General features: G+C 36.6%; 1 protein-coding gene across 4 annotated transcripts in view; it reads left to right on the top strand.

Annotated features, from left to right (window-relative positions):
• Nucleotides 1-21,459, top strand: part of GRAMD2B (GRAM domain containing 2B) — a 72,121-nt gene that overhangs the window by 45,717 nt on the left and 4,945 nt on the right. For 2 of the 4 annotated variants that reach the window (XM_072416018.1, XM_072416019.1), the window contains exons 2-11: nucleotides 11,253-11,369; nucleotides 13,602-13,683; nucleotides 15,932-16,001; nucleotides 16,588-16,691; nucleotides 17,270-17,365; nucleotides 17,712-17,783; nucleotides 18,097-18,174; nucleotides 19,141-19,252; nucleotides 20,801-20,908; nucleotides 21,023-21,101. In XM_072416018.1, the coding sequence (XP_072272119.1) occupies nucleotides 11,253-11,369; nucleotides 13,602-13,683; nucleotides 15,932-16,001; nucleotides 16,588-16,691; nucleotides 17,270-17,365; nucleotides 17,712-17,783; nucleotides 18,097-18,174; nucleotides 19,141-19,252; nucleotides 20,801-20,908; nucleotides 21,023-21,101 (918 nt within the window). Of the gene's footprint in view, nucleotides 1-8,356; nucleotides 11,370-12,649; nucleotides 12,740-13,601; nucleotides 13,684-15,931; nucleotides 16,002-16,587; nucleotides 16,692-17,269; nucleotides 17,366-17,711; nucleotides 17,784-18,096; nucleotides 18,175-19,140; nucleotides 19,253-20,800; nucleotides 20,909-21,022; nucleotides 21,102-21,459 lie in introns of those variants that run through there. The other 2 variants (XM_072416020.1, XM_072416022.1) reach the window with 2 other exon arrangements.

Genomic DNA, 21,459 nt, shown 5'->3' with positions numbered 1-21,459 from the left:
GCCAGTTTGGTGTTGGTAAGCTTTTTTTGTTCTTCAGATCATTGTTCTATTGCATGACTCATTTTTGGCCAAGTTTTAGCTGTCACATATATGGCCTTACTTTTGACTTTAGAAGACCTTGGTATACAGAGGAGATCATGGATTCAAGTACTGCAGGATGCCCAAGTTCTCTGGCTGCAAAACCAGCCTAAATCATCACCTCCCCACCACCATGTTAGAAAGTTGGTATGAGGTGTTTGTGCCAATACACTAGGTTTGGTTTTCACAAAACATGGAGCTGTGCATTAAGGCCAAACATCTCCACTGGTCTCATCTTTCCAAAGGACATTGTTTTTAAAAGTTTTGTGATTTTTCAAACATAAGCCTTGCTACCATGTTTCTTTTAGAGAAGAGGCTTTTTCATGGCAACCCTTCCTAACAAGCCATACTTGTTCTATATTTTTCTAATTGTATTGTCATGAAGTTAAGTAAGCATGTGCTTAATTTTTCACACACTGCTTTTCATTTTGACTCAGCCTTTGTTAAATAATGACACCATATCCTATTGGATATAGAAAGATGGAGTACTTTTGTTTGTTTGTTTTTTTTTTTTTTTTTGGTTTTGGTTTTTTTCTTCTGACTGTAGGTAATTCAAAGTAGACCTTAACTGGATGACATTCAGTATGTTTAACCATAATTGGATAATATTATTATTTACCAACACAATTTGATGAAAATCATGCTGTCCTTCCTTCAGAACAGTCTGTCTGCCAGGTTTTCAGATCGTTGAGGCTGAATTCCATGCCACCCAATATCTGCAGTTTTCAAAGGTCTGGGACAGATTTGCAGATTTGCTACTTTAGAGCAGCTGATTAAGGAATTTTTTGGCTTTCACTGTAACCCTGTAGTAAATCTGTCACATATTTTGTTGCATAAATTGACCCCCTCCTGTCCTGTGAATTTAACAATTGCAAAATGTTTTTTTTTTTTGACCCCATTACATTGTTTTTGTTTACATGCATGCACACCAACAGCATTTTATATGTCCTTCCTTTCTCCTGATGACAGTTGGAATCACATGTGAGAGGGTTACAGGACATTGGGGAAATGAGTACTCGGGATCTTGTCCTATAACAGGAGGTGCCTAAACAAGGACCTTTACTACATGATCCCTAGGTATTATTTTAATGAAAGCTTCATGCCTAAACAGATTGTAATTACAATAGCGTGTAAAAATCATATATAAATAAAGTGATTGGGTTTAGTTGGGTTTTTTTGCATCCCACCTTCCAAGTGCCCCTTTTAATGTGACGTCTTTTGGTTGTTGTGCGATGGCAGGGTTCTGCCATCCTCCGTGCTTGGTAAAGATGGTCTTCTGCCATCTTGATTGGCCATGGCGGGATGAGCAGGAGTTTTATTCCTGGTACGTGCAAGGGAAGCTGCGATTGCCTGGTAAGAACAGTTAATCCAGAAGGGCCGTCCCTTCTCCCTTTCTGCAATAACCACCTGCTTGAAATCCCCAATGTTAAGTTGAAGTGGGACTTCAGTTAGTTTAGTTAATGTTACTGCAATACAAAATTCAATCATTTTTAATACTCATATGAAGTGGATGTATACAGAAAGGTGCAGCATTTACTCAGCTTTTAGTGAAGGGATTTGAGTGTTTAATAACTAAATGGGTTCTATATACCTCCTATTTTCTATGACCATATGTGTCATGATTTCATTGGTGTGTTTTCCTGTGTATTTAAGGGATCTTCAACTGTAAAATATTTGTGAAGGTTGGTTTGTTTTTGTGAATTTTACGTATGAATATGTGCTGCGTTTTTCTGTTATTTGTATAGTAAAAGATCACAAACCTTGCTCACCTCTTCAGGAGCCTCTGCTTTGGAATCTTGACTAGTCACTAATTGTTACATAAATGTAAGCAGAATGAACAGGCAGAGTTCAGCTGAGTTAAGTCTCGCCTGTAAAATCTGATGGATGAGCAAGGTTCACATGAGTTGTTGTACAGGCATTGAGGTAGAGTGGGTTCAGCCTTAAAAACATTAGCAATATTAGTTCTAATCTAGTTATTTAGGAAGGGTTTTTCATCTGGGTATAGGTAAATCTTAAGTGTGCCCAGCCTGATAATTAGAGATATGATCAAGAGGAGATAGAGACAGACAGGCTTCTATAGGCAAAGTGATGTTTGTGTTTATTGAGTGAACAAATTCATGTGGCCCTGATTCTAACAGACCAACTAGTTTAAAACAAGTGATAACATATTATATGTGAATACAAAATAATAAAAATATATTTTTATGTACACTTATTGCTGTACAATATTTTCTTGTTTCTTTTTTTTTTTTTAAATCAGAAGTGTCTCAAAGTGCCCGATGAGTTTGGCCTTTTGGCTTCCTCAGGGGACCATTGAGATTGAGAACTTAAGATCATACTGTACAATTGTATAAAGGGGACATCAGAATCAGTGCATCCCGTGAGGTCTGGCTGCCGATATGTGAAGGTAAAAGTACTGAAAGGCCGAGAGGATTAGTGGTTAAGGTATGGTGAAGTTTGGAAATATATTCATATGTTGTCAAAGTATCATGGGCAGAAAATCTTATAGTGTGATAGCAATTGGTGTCTTATTCTCCTGCATAGAAATCCGTTGCAGCTCTGAAATTATCCCCACCTACTGATTCAAAGGTGTAGAAGAGATGGGTTTCTGTGTCTTATTCGAGTTTTCCTTAAATTAATAATCACTGATATTTTTGTATAATTGATGGATAAGAAGGAAATGTGCTGATATCCCAGCTTTCCAGTTTTCCAAAAAAGGTTATGACTGATATTTTGAAGATTGAAGAGTTAGAGAGTAATTTGTTGATTTCCCAGTTTATTGGTAATTCAGTGGTGGGGTAAAGTGTCGGGCAGGACGTCCCCAGCACAGCCTCCAAGAAGGACGTTAGCAATATTAGTTTCTGTAAGATCCAATTGTGATAAATAGAATACCCCTTCTGGTGTGAAACCTGTACCACTCTGCCTGTCCATCTTCAAAACTTCTACACTCTAATGAACTTGTAGGTGTTCAACTGAGTTTAGCCTAATAGAAGAAATGAACATAGGCAAAGTTCACTTGATTTGAGTCTTGCATGTATACACAAGGGAATGAACAAAGTTCTTATCAGTTTGTGATCAAATCTTGGAGTATAGAGGTTCCGATATCTTTAGAACATAAAACACTTGGACACAGCCACAGTTGTAGTGGGGACCACGTACCAAAGGGAAGAATGAACAAAACATCAATACCACTTGTATCAAATAGTGAATTGTACTTCATTTTACAAGGAATTCATTGATTTGATTTTGTTTGTTTAATTTGATTTGTTTTGTTTGTGCTGTACAATTTTTTTTTTTTTTTCAAACAAATCTCAGTTGGCAGACTTATTGACAGAATAAATTAAAGTGAAATATGGAGCTAAATATTAAATATGGTAAAGTGAAATTTGGATCCACTATTGGTGATTACTTTGTCATCATAATGGAAGATTTGTTTATTGATGAGATTCCTAGTATTAGCAATTTTCCATATAATAGCTTTGACATGCTTTGCTTTTATATTACAGTTAGAGGCTGGTAAATAGACATATGAACTATTAATGCATGCAGTAGGGAAATGGGGACCTTGTAAAATGTATTTTGACATCTTGGCCTCAGTTTGACAACACATTCCACCTTGTGTGCACTTCTGCTTTAAAGTTTAGACCCTTCAGACTTTGGTTTTGGAATGCGTGACAAAGGTTTAGAACCTCCTGTGCTGTGAATGTATATGCTTACCATTCTGTTGCCTTACCAGTACAAGAAGTAAGGGGAATCTCTCAGTTGTAAAATGACAAATGAATCCTGCCATACCTAAGCAATAAAAAATATTACCACCTTACAATGGACTGTGTTATTTGCACAGTGTATGCAAGGCTTCTAGTTTTATAGGGAAAGCGTATAACAAATATTTTATTATGAAATATCTGTTATACATTGTCCTACTCTGTAAGCCTACATATATACAAGTCAGAACTATTACCTCTTGAATATATATGCAAATGTAATCATTCCAAAAACATGGTCAGGAAAATATTTACCAAGACTTTGATGCACCTATCTATTCCTTACGTATAGTTCAGTGTATTACATAACAATATGTTTGACTGCTATTAAAATGGAACATACAGTACATGAGTGAGTCATAAATCTGCCAGATTTATGAAAGGGTTGTGCCATGTGAAAGTCCAGCTGGTACACATAGGTAGTACATAGTGTTTTCAGCTCCACAAACTGGACATTGCATATACTGAACATTACACAAGTGTGTAATTTAAGATCAAGCATAGTTTTTCTTACAATTGAGCTTTTTTTCATTTAGTATAATTGTATTGAAAAGTAAAATATCCACACTTACATTATTCCACATTGCACTGATCTGCCTAAACGTTAACACCACTGACACCTAACTGAAGAACCAGTTGCAGTGGCACATGCCAAGTGGCAATTTAATGGTGAACAAGTTGGGTTTTGAATGTAATGAACATGTGTTGGAAACAGTCACTCCATGCAGCACATTTTATTTAACAAGGAGCATATTGTGTTGACTGGAATCATTGATTTGGGGGGGTACAGACTGGGTTGTTTGTCCTAGTCCCACAAAAAAGCTACTGTGGCACACGTCTCTGAAAAACTGAGTGCTGGTCTGTGCCTTAATCTGTAAAAGCTGTTTTGGAGGCCCAAGGAAAACTTTCCCAGTATTAGGTAGTTAATTGTAATGTTGTGTATTTTGAGATTAGTGAATATTTTTCAGTTCCCAATGCTTTTGTTGGGCCTTGATTTGAAAAGTTGATTACATTTAGGTAGCTTCTTTGGATTCAACCATTTACAGAATAAAGGTCATGTTTAATCTTAAACATTATTTTATGGCTTTTCTGAATTATTTATGTAAACCTTTGATTATACTTTACTTTGTATTGTTTCCTTAAATTTCAGAATTATTTACATTTTAAACTAACAATTCTTCATGAATGTTTTATAAGTATTGCTACATACTGAGAATTGTCAAAGCTTAAGCCACAGCAGATGTATTTTGAGGTATACACTAGGGATTCTTTTGCATTATTTGTGTATCTGGACCCCGGCCTAAATATGAATGACTCCCCCATATTGACCTTCTTGGAAGGCAATCCCTACACCTTTATAATCTTTGTGTTTTCTGCAATCAAGCTTCTGTACAAGCTCTAGATGGGGCCTCAAGGTATTGAATATTGGGTTGTTTATCAAAACATTGACGAACTGCCAGACCTAGATCAAAACAGTTTTTCCTTTAAAAACTTTTTTTCATGGGTTCATGTGATATAGTTAAAAAATACATAATTTTATAATTTTTAGAAAAAAAACCTCCATGTAAAACAAACCATATTATTTTCTATAAACAATTTGTTTCCTGTGAGTGTATAGTCCTCGGTTTGTTGTGCTTTTAAAGAGGCAATAAGTAATTTTTTTATCTGAATTCTAAAGCTGTGTACAGATTCTAGAAGTTCATCACCCCATTTTTGATCATGTAGAGTGAAAATGTAGTGTCTGTATATTTGTCTCGGATGTCATTTCGTGATGCTGTTGGATCTCCCAATGACCACTATTTCCCAATGCTGGAGGACACATCAAGGAGCTTCCTACTTGTCTCCTCTACACAGGAAACAACAGCAGTGTCTGTACTGTACTGGCTTATTCTATTGTTGCTGAAAATGATCATTAAACATCGCTTCCAGTGACATCTGTACAGGACATATCAGTCACTGGAATTAATGCCAAAGTTAAGGATGGTGTGTAGTTTGAAAATATTTTGGCATCATTTCTATGGTTTGTGGTTTAGGCTTTTTGGCCCTTTTCCTTTGCAGCCATAACTACCGTATATGCTGTGCCAGACGCCTGAATCGCTTTAGGTGTGAAATCATTTGATCTTGTGACGTTTGGCCTTCATGGGAATTGTGATCATGCCATCATTTAAAATAGTATTATGTAATCATCCGTGAACTTTAGCCTTGTGCCATACTCTATACAACATGCTATGTTTTGTATATAAAGGTTAAAGTTTATTCGTTGTGACAGTAAAATTTTATGGTATGTCAGTCGTCATGTTTCTGACATTCCTTCCTTTCTCTCTTTTCCTTCCCTCTCCTTACTACCACGGGTATTATTTTTGTGACCCTTCTTGGAGATTAGATTTTTTAGAACATGGGCACAAAGGCTCCTTTCTCTATAAAGCTGAAGAAAAAGCTTCAAGAACTTGGCATTGGCTTTTATGATGCTTTGCATTACTCCAGAATTATGTGAGGATTGGTGGTGTCTTTGCAGGGGTCAGGTGATTAGTATATTTCCATTGCACATCATTACGATCGGGCCATAGAAACAACTAACACTGTGAAGAACACAAATGTAAAACCTAATTAGCACATGAAATTTGTGTGAGCCCACTTTGTGAATGAGCCTTTAATTATGTCTTTTACATAGTTTTGTAAAATCGCTTGTATGAAGGGGCAGCCACAGCATACAATCATTCATAAATACTTCCGTAATACATAAGAGGCAAAATATACAAGCACCATCTCAGTTATTTTTGTGTTCTACATGGAGGTGTATATTAGCTATGTGGATAATCCTGAATGTCTCCCGTTGATAGGCTGTCTTGCTAGCCAAAGTAAGTATTTCCTGGTGCCTTCAAACAACAAATATATGTAGGCAAAATGTCAAAAATATTACGCCTCACTCAACACAGTGTACTGTCATTGTTGATCAAAAATGGGGGGGGTAATTTTTAGCAGCTAAAGGGACAATACTGTGTTTTGGTATTTTTGGGGAAGATATTCTACAGCATGCATACTTCTAAAGCTTCTGTACATGTACCAGAAAATCTGATGTGTGCATCACTCCCCTGATGTTGTTCTTCCATTGGCTACCACGAAGGACCAATCGGTTCACTGCTATAGAGGAGAGGACAGAGGGGTGCTGCTGGTTTGTCTTTCCCTGTCCTGTTTCCACTGAACAAAACTGTACTGTGTAAAGCACATAACTATTGCAGTGGTAAGGGGACACACTGTAGGGGCAAACATTTCCCCATAGTTCAGCCTTAATTTCCAAAAAACAAAATTTAATATCAGATTCTTTAATATTTCAGAAACTAATTTCTCCTGTAGGTGTCCTGTGGGTCACCATGCTCTAACATATCTGCTTTTGTCCCACATTACATCATTGGAAGAAAGCAGTCTTTGTTAGGCCTGATTTACACCTTGTCTTACTGCATGCTCATCCATTATCCTCCGCTACACTATGGAAACGACACCCCCCCCCCCCCCATCCCAAACAATTCTTTATTTTGTGTATGTTTGATGCTACCTTGTGTTTTGGGTTTTTCTGCATCATGGGGGTAAAGGTGGTTTAACAACAATCACAAAAAAATATATTTATCGATATTAGAGATCAGTAAAGCACATGTTGGGCATATCAATGAGATTTAGAGTTTAGATTATTGGTTGAAGTTCCTGGGACAGTTCTATTTTACAGGGCACTAGATGTAGAAAACGTAAAATCAAAATCAAAAAAATTTTTATTCCAGAGATCTAGGTAGCTGAAGGGTTTTTTTTTTTTTTTTTAAATCTCGACTTGTGAAGGTTGTTTGGCTCCTGAGCTTTGTTGACCAATAGGGAGGTTTTAGGAGTGGAAGGGGAGGGGCTTAGCTGGGATTTTAAGTAGAATCTTGCACCGAAAGGCAGATTTGATGTTCAGCAGTCTGTCTGTTTTTTTTTTTTGTTTTTTTAGGTATCCTTTGCCCATTATTATCTCTTTTTACTTAGTTTAAATATTCCCAGTTCCAGGTTTGTAACGGCTTTATTTTTAAGTATTTTGGACATATGTTATGTACAGTGTCAGCAGGAAATATTATTGGTGTGGGGGATTTATATTTATACATTTTAATTAGGGTTGCAATTGGAACTCTGATCCAGTGTTCCCAAAGTACAGGCAAGTTTGTATGTGCACTCAGTGTTTTGAAATGGTTAGGAATTTTAAAATAATGTTTACTTTCACTACTGTATTTCTGAGAAATGAGAAACGGTAAGTTATCAGATCTAAATTTTTTGCTAGACTACAAAAAAAAATGTCAATTGATAGTAATTACAGGGAACACCTTTTGTTCGTTCATAGATTATCAACATCTCCATAGTGTCAGGCATTTTATGCTTGGTTTGTATGTTTGTGTGTATTATGCCAGATTTTCCATGAAGTGTGGTATGTGTGTGTGTATGTGTGTGTGTGTGTTTTATTGTTTTATTATTCTAATTAACTGCCATAATGTTCCTATTATAGGAAAGGGTGCTATAATCACATTGACATAAATTGATTACCGGTTTGAGTTCCTATTAATGGCTGATCTCAAGGAATGACATTCCTGGCCATGACATAAAAATTGTCATTTGGTTTCTTTTTGGTATTTGGTGGTGATACGTGAGTTCTTGGATGGATGGCTCCTGGTGGTTATTCCCAGTTGCTCCCCTGCCCTAGCCACTGTGCTGGTTGTTATGGAACCAGTGTCTGAATATTTTCCAGTGGTTGGTACTGAACCCCTGAACTGAAACCCCGTTATATGGGCACAGGGAAATCCTAACCTCATGGCAATGTTTGGTCTGCAGTTACAGGATTTACTAAATATATTCATAGATTATAATGTTTGCAGAATTTGGAGACCATAAACTCAGAACAGACTAGAGAGGATCCCATACCATTCTGCTTACTTATCAAAAGTAACAAATTGTGCGCTCTTTGTGGGATTTTTTTTTTGTTAAATATATTTATTTATATGTATATATAATCTTTTTATTGAGCCTGGTGATTCTTGAATAAAGTATTTGCGCATGATGTGCTTTAGTCCATGAACAGTCTGTAATGTCCCTGCAAAGTATTTTGTTTTAGATGTGAGAACATTTAGTGTATCCTAATGTTTGGATACGTAAAGAATGTCTGACTGACCTGGCTATATTGTAATGATAGACTAGATGTATTCTTTTTGTGAAAGTTCTGAATTCAGTGCATCATGGGTTCGTTCTGTACTCGGAACCTACCTCGGTGTGCTAGACAGCATTTTTGTCAGGTGATTAGAAAACACGTGAGACTATTGGGGAAAAGAAGGCGTTTGAGTTCTATGAGTCATGTACTGTAAAGCAACTTCCTCTTATGTCATCTCTTGTGGATATAGCAGACACACTTCAGGTACTTCATAGCTGCTTTTCTGTAAGGCGAGACACACTGGAGGTAAGGCAGCTGCTGCTTTGTGCATTTTACTGATCTTCTTTGTATCCAGCAAGCACAGACAAGGAACTTTTCTTTTGTAAAGTGAAAGAAACTCAGATTGTGTGCAGCTTTTGTCTGTATTTTAACTCCTTACAACTTTTGATCTTCACTAGACAATACATTAATTATTGGGTGAATATAGATATCCAATGTCTTTTGTGCTTGGAAGTAAGAAAGCTCAGAAAAAAGTAATAGTGTTACAGATTTTACCTGTTTTGATAGTAGGATTTTGACCTATTACTTTAGAAGGGGTGTTTATGTTACTCTTTCTTTAGAGCTGGTTTTGTATGGTTTTCCTATTAATAACGCTAGTGTTTGATGCTGTAATGAAGTAATTGGTTGTCCATAGGTGAAATAAAGAACTTCTGAAAGCCCGTAACTTTGTACCTAAGTGTACAGCTGTTCTCTGGAGCATATCAACCACCAGTACTCACAATCTCAGCTCTCCATGCTGCAAATGTGGAGTAATTGTAATAGACTGCCACCAACACCCGGTGGGTACATACTAAAATAATATACTCTTTGACAATTCTTCAATTTTAAGAGCATTCTGTTGCCTGTAGTTTAAGACAATATAGAGATGATTTCACTTATATATATTTATTAATTTTTTTTTGTTTGTAGTCCACAGGTTTGCATGGCAGCGATTTTATAAACTGTATAAACTTATATAAAATGTGTATGCAAAATCTACGATTGGGTGGCAATATAGTGGAAGGGTGCTTTAAAGCCACTTCTAATGGGAGGCTTCCATTTCAGAGATAAGATCAAGGAACACTATACCATGGATAAGGGTTTGATGGTCTGATGGGATATGTACACGGTGTGCTTTCCAGTAAACCAACTCCACTTTTCGGTTTTCTGAAATCGGCAGATGATTGTGGCATTTGGGTCAGTAGCTGATATCCTGGTGTGGTGCACAAGAAATGGGAGTTCTGCAACCACATGAAAAGTAGATTGCAAAATAGGGAGTTTGGCAAAACAGAATTTTTTTTCCTTGTTACTCTTTGACCCAGTTTTTTTTCTGTATTGTCTGAAATTAGGTCTAGATACTTTGTAGTGTCCAGGCACAAAAGAGTGCTATAGAGCAGTGAAAGACATGGTTTTTGTGTCCTTTTATTCCAAATTGTGTAAATGCAAATGCAGCAGTGGCAGTATACATTTAAAACCTAAACAATTGTTCTCTCATTTAGGAGTTATCTGATTTTATGTTTGGATGTGGCAGCTTTTTACTTGTCTTTTTAATCTTGCTGAGGTGACCGCATCCCTGACAAGGATAGATGAGTTATCAGACCCTCCCATGGTAGACCCCCTTTCTAATCCTATACTTCTTTTTTTTGCTTTTACCACTCTGTAATGAAGAATTCCTCCAGGATATCCCTGTCTAGCAGGAAAAGTATACCGCAAAAAACTTGGTAACTACAGATCGTGTGGAAGGCTACATATGCTGGTTGCCTGAGACTTTTATCTGTGTACTTGTTTTAGGTTAATAAGTTAGTTGGGCCACTTGCATTTAAGGGAAGGTAAGTGATCTTTTATGGCATTTTGCATGTTAAAGTAGGGAATGGTAAAAAAACCTTTCTCTGAGCAATATACACTTTATCATCTCGTCCTGGTGACAACTATACAATTTTGGATTTTCTATCATCCTTTGCATTTTTTGTACAATAATGGGATGGACACATGGATAGGATGCCTCAATATATCAGTGACTGGATTAAAAGACTGACAGGTGTTTTCTTTGCTATACACACACCTTACAATTTCCTTTGTATATCTACCTAGGAAAGACTTTCTTCCTGTCTCGTGAAATTATTTTCATGCCTGTCACTGGGTAAAAATGACATGTGTACAAGCATTACTTGTCATGTTGGTAACTAGATTGTCATTTCTGATCTGTTTTGTAGCTCTGAACTGGAGAATGGGGCTGAGGAAAAGAAAGCAGCAAAGCCATATACGGGCCCTCAAGTCCTGATCAGTGAGGCTGACCTGATTGAAACCAGGCAAAAGTCACCTCTAAACCGGTAAACTTCTGCTTGTTTTACTCATGTAATACTCTGTTATGACATTCATTAAAAGAAAGAGCATTTCTTGTTGGCTTAAGCATTAACTACAATAGTAACCTGCCAGCGTAATTACCAATCACTTTAACGTACTTTAATGTAATGTCCTTTTAAACCTTTAATGTACTTTGGGTAGTTCTAAAAAGTTGCATTTGCTATAAAATAAGTGGATAAAGATAAGTGTTAATTTTGTGTCACAAAATGCTAAACTGTAACTGCAAGACAGATTTATACTAATTTATGCATCTTTATTCATAAGTCCCATGCTAAGCCGCTTTAAATTAGCACTGCGCCAAAACCAACTTCTGGCCACTTCCTAATTGTGCATCCATTTGGAGATAAAACCTGTCAAATGTATCTTAGATCTTTGCAAATCTGTGCTCAATAATTGTCCGTGGAACATGGGTAGAAAACAGACCAGCAAGTGGCAGCCGGGCTTCATCATTTCCAATTGCAAATTAGTGATTCAGTACAAATGAAAATCTAGTGTTTTTTATGATTTAAAGTTGGCTGCCTGGGATTACATTCACAGGGGTCTTGAAATTGTTCCAAAAGACTTTATTAAGTGACAGGCAGTTTGGATGACTCTGCACTGGGGTTTAATTTGATTGGTAAATGTCTCTATGGACAAATGTTTGCCAACCAGGGCTAATGTACCCAATGTACTGTAAGCTGTGGATACTGGTGTTATTGTCATGGGTTCTCTGAAAACCTCAAACTTATTTTTAAGGGTTCACCAATACTAAAGGTTTAGATATGCTGCTATAGCGGTTTTCCCTACGGAGCTGAATATCTCCACAACCACCATGGGGGTCAGGATCTCTGCTTCAATGGTATTGAAAATGTATATTCAAATGTTTTTCATGCATTTTCTACATGCTGTAAATGGTAAGAAATCCCCTGCAAGATTTACATTCTGAGCATTCCTATTAATAGATTACACATTTGCAGTAAATGTCAACTCTTAAGGAGGCCATCATAAAACTTTCATTTTGTGTCCCTTGTTACTTAAGTTAATTAAAGCATTGCTAGCAATATACATCAGTTTGTTGTATGTGGTTTGTAGGTTTCTATTTATTCTGACTGGTTTATGGTTTATGTGCCATGGTCTTTTTTTTTTTTTTTATAGAAGCTCATGGCAGAATGTATTGTTTGCTTTGCTAAAAGCTTCAATATTTAAACTGTTTTAATAACCATTTTAGCCCCGTTATACAAACTGACATTTCTTCCATTTGCTGCAGATCACAACCTAGTTAGATGAAACATTACATACCCCTTTTGGATCTGCAGATCGCAAAAATGCACAGTTGTCTTTTCAGCTTTCTCCAGAAGTAAGCACAATTGCACACTTGCAGCCACATTCTACACTGCTCAAAAGGTAGTATATGCCTGCTTCTTTGCACATCTGCATTGTATTCAGGGCCACTATGTTCTGCAGAATGGACCTCTGTGTATTCTGCACATGGTAAAAACAAACTTTTGTCCAGTCAGTAAATGTAAAACCTTTGTTTAAAAAAAATGCATGCACAAAAATTGGCTTGGCAATGACCTATAAATCTGTAGAATAACTTAGTTTTTAATAAATCTTCAACTCTAATTTCTATTTGTGTGTGGGTGCCAGCATATTCTGCAGCACTATACAATAAATGGGGCTGCAGGTGACAACTCTTATGCATAAATAATAAACTTTATGCCACAGGAGAAGAGTATCCCTCCCAATTAAGCTTACAAGAAGTGGGGAGAACATAATGCAAAACAGGTAGTTGGTATAGACTTCCTTTTTGTTGTCCTTGCATTTACCAATGGCTTTGTCCAACCTTTAAATGTATCCAATTCATAGCGTTTTTTTTTCCCTAAGGTGTTCCTAAGCAGCACCAGGACACTTTTTGCAAGCATGGTCTGCTGGTTAGAGGCCCTCCAGGCTCTCCAGGTTTTTTGTTTATGAAATGGAACAAAAAGAGTTAAAGTTTGTTTAATTTTTGTCCACAAATCAGGTGCGGGATAGAAAAGAGGCAGGTGTCCTGTGAAAATGAGATTGTGTCTCAAGTGACGTCTCCCTTCAAATCCACTCCCTCTGGGCCAGCTGTTTTCTCAATAGCTCTCACATATACTGTCCTAGCTTATATGCTGTAACATCAGCTTGTTGATAAAATATTGATAGGTTTAAGGATGTTAATGTTTTCTCTGTTATAGGTCAAAGACGTATGATTCCTCGTTGGGCCTCGACATGAAGAACGAAATAAAGCTTGAACGGAAAAAATCTTCTTCAAACCAGGTAAGGAGACTTTGCTTTGTTATGTGAAAGATCCCTCACTCAGCAATGGACATATGTTTACACAATGGAAAAAACGAATGGAAAAGTTGTGCTATGACTAGAGCAAATGTTTGTTTTTTTATTGTGTTCACTGTAATACTTCCTTCTCCTGTCAGACATGTTATGCTGTTGTAAGGCTGAACTTGACTTAATAGTTTTTCTGAATAATTCTTGATTGAAAATAGCTGCGTATGCAATACAAGGGAACAGAGCATATATATTTTAATGTTCTCTGGTGACATATTAGAAAATAGGGTTGCACTTGGCCCAAAATAATGCATTTCTTTTATTTTCTAGTTTGTGCATATTGAATGTTGAATATAGATGTCTTTCTATTGCATGCTTTTGAAATCGGGAAATGGCAGTTACATTTTTCTGGCAATGTTGGCATGGATTTGTAGCAGGTTGCCTTGCTTGTAATGTAGGAGACACTTCCTGTTTTGGATTTCTTGATATTAAAAGTACTAAGCAGTTTCTCTCACCTACCACTAAAGTTCCAAAAATATTATCTCTTAGAAAAACGCTTCCAGTAACCCTGTGAGTTTTTTCTGGATTGTAGTTGTTGCAGTGGATTACACAAATCTGATTGTGAAGGTTTTAATTTTAGCATAGCTGCTCCTGGGTCCATCTAGAAATCATGGGACAGCAAAGCTTGTTTAGCATGTAGTGAAACCAAACCAGAGAATTAAAATTGCAGCATGGTACACAGATGTGGAATATTAAATATGAAGCAAGGTTTAAATAATGAGTCTGTGTGGAACAGGAAGTGTGCAGCGTGGCATTTGTACATAATACAGAATGGGACTTGCATCCATGTACAGCAATACATATTGAATGAAGGGTTTGCTTGATCCCCCCGGTTCACTCATGATAATCTGTCTTCTCCAGTATTAAAGAGCTTTAAAAAATTTGACCCAAAGTTTAGTGGTGCAGGGATTACTGGAAGACTTTCCCTGCTGGCATCTGTGGCTTCTGTGCTCACAAATAAGAGCGATGTTTGAGTAAGGTTCTGTGCTAATGGAGGTCTGAATAGGGGTTATGTGGCTCACAACATGAGATCCTCCCCCTGCCCTGGCACCACAACAGCTGCTTGGGCTGCTATATTGGTGGTTCTATCACTGAGCTACAGTTTGCTGGTAACCATTGGTCGCCTACAGTTAAGTTTGCGTTCATGGTTTAATTTTGTGTATATATATATATATATATATATATATATATATATATACACACTATTTTTACATTTATACACTTTTTGTATAAATTTAAAAATTATGATATAAATAAAAAATACATTTTGTCAGTTCTGATGTGATCATCCCTAAATCCTAAGGGTTTATATGAAGTGTGTGCCTTTACCTTGCACTCTTAAACAAGTAGAATATTGTTCTGGGTTTTTAATGTATGCTAACAGCGTACTTGGCAGCAGCATCTGTCTTGGTGATAAGTGTGCTTTTGTGACTTCCTTTCTGACTGTAATTTTGTAAAGCACACAGACAAACCTTGTCTGATTAAATATGTTTATGCCATTTTGTTACTGCAAGGTAATTTCTCGATTCATCTTGGTTGAGAGAATGGACACGCAGTCCAGATTTATATCTCATATTTATGTGCTCACATTCAGTATTAAGGAAGTAGTAAAGCGGTGCCATACTTGCACTAGATGGGTTTTATGAGAGTGACACCTGTGTCTGAAAAATTGTGGAAGCAGGCACATTCAAGCCTCAGCATCTACCTAGTAAAAAAGTGTAATAACATTTTAAATATCCTCATTCCATCACAATACAAGAATACATTATGGTGGCGTTTTAACCCCTTCCTGAGCACTTTCCATACATCTCCCCGTCTTGGAAGGTTAAACACTTTTTTACCTTGGGTAGCAGCATGATTAGGAGATCCTTGCAATTTTTTTACCACACCACTGGAGTACTCAGAATACCGATTTATCAACCACCAATAACGCAATCGCAAAAGAAAAATTCACTGCTGCCTCAATTTTGCTAGCAACAAGGGCACCGCTCTTGGAGACAGTGGGTGAAGTGTTAAAACCTTTTAGAAATCTGAAATATACACATGTTCATTGACCATTCGGCACCTGCATATGTATAAAAACTAATGCTTATTGGGGCGCTCCTTATTTAAAATAGTGAATAGTTGGAATGCAAAGCATGTTTTTGTACTTAACTGTTTTTATTTCCTGACTTCCTTTTAGTTCTTAAAGGCAAATGCACATTTCCACAAGCTGTTCAAAGATGTTCCAAAAGAAGAGCTTCTAAGAGAAAGTAAGCAATTGGGATTGAATATTGTGCCATTTTGTCTGCATGATCTTTACCTGTGGAAAAGGGGGAAGGGGAGTGGATTTTCATACCCTAACCTTGACACCGGATGTTGCAAAAATAAAGCATTGTCAGACGAATGCCAGGTATCCTAATATAAAGCAGTTCATAAGAAGGTGATTCCCAATTGTGCAGAAGCATCTTATTGCAAGGTTTGGGGTAGTTGCCATGATTTTGCTGAAGAAAAGCAAAGTCACGCCTAGACTCCATGATGTCTCAACATATTTAGTGCAAGATCAGCTCTATATTGCTGTGTGTCATCTTAGAATGAGGGGGTTGTCCCCAATATTTGGGGGGAAAGACCGTTAACCAGCATGCATGTTTTTATGGGTTTTGCCAGAAAATCCAAAAAAGAACACGCAAACGCCTTCAGATGATGTCCTTGACCCTAGTGCTGCTATGGAAGAAATGCTAGCCACTGAGCTACCAAATATAGGGCATTGCAGATGATGATACTAAAAAATACATTTAGTACTAATTAATTAATACTTTGCCTATTTGTAATGGAATTTGTTTTTCTTCTTTTTTGTAGGTTTTACATGTGCATTACAGAAAGAGATTTTGTACCAAGGAAAGTTATACATTTCAGAAAACTGGATTTGTTTCCATTCAAAGGTTTTTGGGAAAGACACAAAGGTTAGTATGGCATTGTATGATTGTCTATATATCAGAGCTTTTACTAGGAAGATGTATAGTTAAAGCTGAACTCCGGACTTTTTCTTTTTAGTCTTCAACTGAGTCCTCCCCAAGGTTATTGTCCCTGGTCCTCTCCTTTATTTGTTCGGATTTTTTTTCTTTTTTTTTTTTTTATTATTATTATTATGGCTGATCAGCATCACATGTGAACATTACATAATGCATTCTGCTGGTGCAAGTTCAGTCTGCCTAGCAATGCCCACTTCTCCAGACTAACTGCCACATATAAAGGCATTTTGACTTTTGCATAACTCACATTTCCCTGCTGGCCCCTGCCACTAGCCATGATCTGCATAAAGGCACACAAGGTCTCAAATAGGATATATATTATGAAAATGGAAAGCTTTTATTTAAACATTTAACTAGCATTTTGGTGTGGTGGGGTCAAGGATAACTTAGTCATGTTGACTAAGTTATCCCTGACTGTATTGTCTTTATTTATTAACTGTTGGTACAGCACAGCAGAAGATACTGGTAATTAATACGGTTAAGAATAATGGTGTAACTGTTTTTTGCAGATTGTCATCCCAACTATTGCTGTAACTGTGTTAAAGAAAACTAAAACTGCCTTACTTGTGCCAAATGCCCTTGTTATTGCTACTGTCACTGAGCGGGTGAGTTATTTGCTGAATTTCCTACTTTATTTTATATACTGAGCTGTCTTTTTGGATTTGAGTCTATAGTTACTGTCCATAGTTTCAGCTGTGTTGTAGGGATGTATGTTTTTATATTTCATGAACAAGCTTTAATTAATACATTTGCGGCATCAAAGTAACTAAAACAGATTTCCAACCAAACAGCTAGTCACAGAAATGTGTACAATAGACACCATACTCCATATCTATGTGTGTGAATGTTTTTTTTTTTGTTTTTTTTTTAATTGTAAACCATGTAATGTTTTTATTTGGTACTATAACAAACATTTCTAGATAAAACCTTATTTATTTTTTATTTTACCAGTTCATTTTTGTGTCCCTGTTATCACGGGATTCCACTTACAAGTTATTAAAATCTGTCTGCAGCCACCTTGATGTAAGTATTTAAGAAACTTATATTGTATTTTACTAACTTACTACCAGTGAATGTTTAAAAGTCAAATTGAGCTGCTTTCTGTGATGGATACAGACTGGGTGTTTGTCTTAGTAGGCATAAAGTGTGGAGTAGCACTGCCATAGATTTTGTGCTGTTGTAGTAAAGATATATTTATTCTTGTAAGCTTCTTCAAAGACAGAGGCTTATGTAGAATGTGCCAGCAAAACAAAGTCTCTGATGTTGTTTTTTTTTATTATTATTATTATTAATACTTTTGATAGTGACAAATACATTTTGTGTGTTTTTCTTGTAGAACACAAGCATTGGAAACAGTCCCAATCCATCTGCAGATCTCAGTGACAGAGGAGATCATGCTACCTCATTTCCACTTGTAAGTCAAACATTGAATTTGTTCTTGTTTATATTTGGACAGATTTTCAATACAATTTAACCATCTGGGCGTTACACTGATGTCTAGATTTCTGTTCCAAAAGCGGTACACTGTTTTTCATTTTTTTTTTTTTTTTATTGTAGACCTGTAACTTACAGAAATATGTCCGAACAAGGGTCTAGTAGATATCATGAATATAAAAAATGTTTGACACGCACAATCACGTAAAAAAAAAAATTACTTTTAATAAAATTAAAGACACAAAAATCAGCTTAAACAAGAATACATAAATAAATGAAAAATACTGAAAATGCAATAATTCGGTATACTGTATAGTAATATATTTTTCTAAAACACCTCCCTAATGTGGTAAATTTAACGCCCAACGTCACATACCTATAGACAAAGCCACATAAATATATTTTGTATTATTTTGTATTGGATTGGATACAGGACTTTGTATTCAATCCAATACAAAATGAGCGTTTTAATTTACCAGTTATATACTTTGTATTTATTTTATAATATTTTGTATTGGATTGGATACAGGAATTTGTATTCAATCCAATACAAAATGAGAGTTTGAATTTTACCAATTACATAATTTACACAAAATGTGTTTGAATTTGAATTTCCCGCACACGCGCCGACGTCATCGCCGAGGGACACGTACACGCTACGGACGGAGAAGAAGAAGCCAGCCGGGTAAGTGACCAGGTAAGTGATGATTTTCATACAGTGAGAAAAGTTCGGGTTTATTGATAATTGCAATTTTTTTTAACCCGAACCAAGGTCGGGTGGTTAAGAAATGTTTTACTGTTGGCTTTGTTTATTATGTTTGCTACTCATTTTAACATTTGAAGTGTTGGACAGGGACAGTATTGAGATTGCAAAATGATTGTAGAAATTTAGTGATTTGGATGAGAAGAGGTAAGCCTGGTTTCTTTGTTTTTGCATTTTCTATAGGATTTCAGTGTAGACTTTTCAGAGATCGATGGTTTGGTCCGACAAAGAAGAAAGGACATAGAAGAATCTAGCAGCACAGGCTCTCAAACGCCAGAATCTGAAAACTCTCAAGGTTTTGTTCTTACTGAAATGTTTCTAAATGTTTTAAAACACAATGAAGGTGCAACTATAGTCAAAATAAAAAATGACAATAAAACACCCTCCCCTCCCAATAAAAGGGTCTTGTAATAGGGCCATCACACTATCACAGCTCTATTTGTAGCATTGTTCAACCTGGATGAAACCAAACTCGTCATCCCTACCCCTGACATATTTCTCACTGTTAACACTAATTCATCCCTCCCCTCAGGCACGTTGTTTTGGTATCACCTTTGATTCTGCCCTTTCATTTACCCCCCATATTCAGAACATTTCAGGTCCTTTTTCTTTCACCAGCACAACATCTCAAAACTCTCCCCTACCTTTCCCCAGAGACCACCAAACTCCTTGTACACGCTCTTATCAACTGGACTACTGTAACCTCCTCCTCTCTGGTATTCCACCAACCCGACTCTCTCCTCTACAATCTATAATGAATGCTGCAGCCAGACTTATCCTTCCTTTGCACCTCCTACTTTTCTGCTGCATATCTTTGTAGGTATCTTCATTGGCTTCCATTAAACTTTAGAATCAAATTCAAGCTCCTGTGCTTTGCCTTCAAATCCCTCCACAGTCCTTGTTCCTGATAGAAAAATACTCACCCGCCGCTCCCTCCACTCCTCCAATGGCCTACTAATGACTTCCTCACTCACAACCTCATCACACGCACGGCTACAAAACTTCTCTAGAGCTGCCCCATCTCTCTGGAATGGTCTTCCACGTCCCATTCAACTTGATCCTTCTTTCTGCTCATTTAGGAGAGCCCTCAAAAAAAACATCTTTTCAAACTTGCCTACCCATCTTCTGTCTCTTAAAACCTCACTACTCACCCACCATTCCATATCTCCCTCAGTGCTGTTTTTTTATAATAAATTGTCATACCGTAAAGGTAGTAGTCTGAGAGACCTATAGTTTTTAAATACCCTTTATTTTGTTTCCTAAAGTTTCCCTCCTTCAGCATCTAGGGATGTAGTCGTTTCCTCACTCCTGTCAGTGTTTATCCCAACTCCTGCACTTAAAACTTGCTGAACAGCTTGACTTGTAAAGGAAGTGGGGGGAAAAATGCATTTACTTGCTGGAACAATCCGATAACAAAACTGCTTTAGGGGGACTGCAACAGACTGAATTGTGTTTATTTTGCCTATAGTCACATCCTAGCACACTGAACTTTTGAAGTGTAACGAAAGCAGAGTTTCCATTCGGTAATGCAGCATTTTGTTCGTGCACAGACTGGTTTCTGTTGATACACAACATTATATTGAAGTAACTCCTTGCCCTCAGCCAGCTCACAATCACAAACAGGTCAGGGAACAAAAACATCATCACAACTTATCACTCTGTTGTTTTTAGGTTGTATTGATTTAATTTAGTCAATTTTACAAATGAGAACTCATTAAAAATGATGGAAAGTCATATAAATGGCCAGCATAACACTTAGAGTCTTTCTTGCTGCTAATACTGTATTTATTGGTCCACCAAGTAGAACAACATTCACTGATCTGAACATCTGATTTACATCTAGAATACCAGGATCAAGACAAAAATGTAATTCCAAAATCACACAACCCTGTAGTTCTAGAGACTCAGATGAAGAGCCCTGAAAAAAGTAAATTGATTCAAAAAGAAACAGGTGAGTGTGTTTGTTTGTTTTTTTTGTTTTTTTTTGTAGGTGTTTAATGCAAGGCCTATGTCTAAGCAAAGAATTTTGATGTCTTGAAGTTCACTGCATATTCTTTTTTTATAGATCGCAAAGGCTTATTTAACAGACTGAACATTTCGCAGATTACCTCCTTGAATGGCTTGCTTTTCTTTTATGCAATTCTGTAAGTTGACATTTTCACGGCATGCAATATATGAATACTGTAAATGCAGTCTTGTGTGTCAAAGTTCCTGTCACAATGTAAGATGTTAAATATAACTAAACCCCTAACACCATTCTTACAACCTTTTTATAGTACTTCTACTAAAGCAAAAATGTGATCTTTGAATTTAACTGTATTTGTGCATTCAATTAAAAAAAATATTTACACAGTTTTTATCTTTTTGATGCCTGAAATTCCCCCTAGACCAGGGGTCAGCAACCTTTACTATCAAGAGCCATTTTGCCTCCTCTTCCACTAAAGAAAAATAGTCTGGAGCCGCAAAACATAACACAGTTTATAAACTTTTAAAAGTTTTAAT

This window comes from Pyxicephalus adspersus, chromosome 6 (assembly GCF_032062135.1).
Source record: "Pyxicephalus adspersus chromosome 6, UCB_Pads_2.0, whole genome shotgun sequence".
Taxonomy (NCBI): Eukaryota; Metazoa; Chordata; class Amphibia; order Anura; family Pyxicephalidae; genus Pyxicephalus; species Pyxicephalus adspersus.
This window is presented reverse-complemented; position numbering and strand designations above follow the sequence as displayed.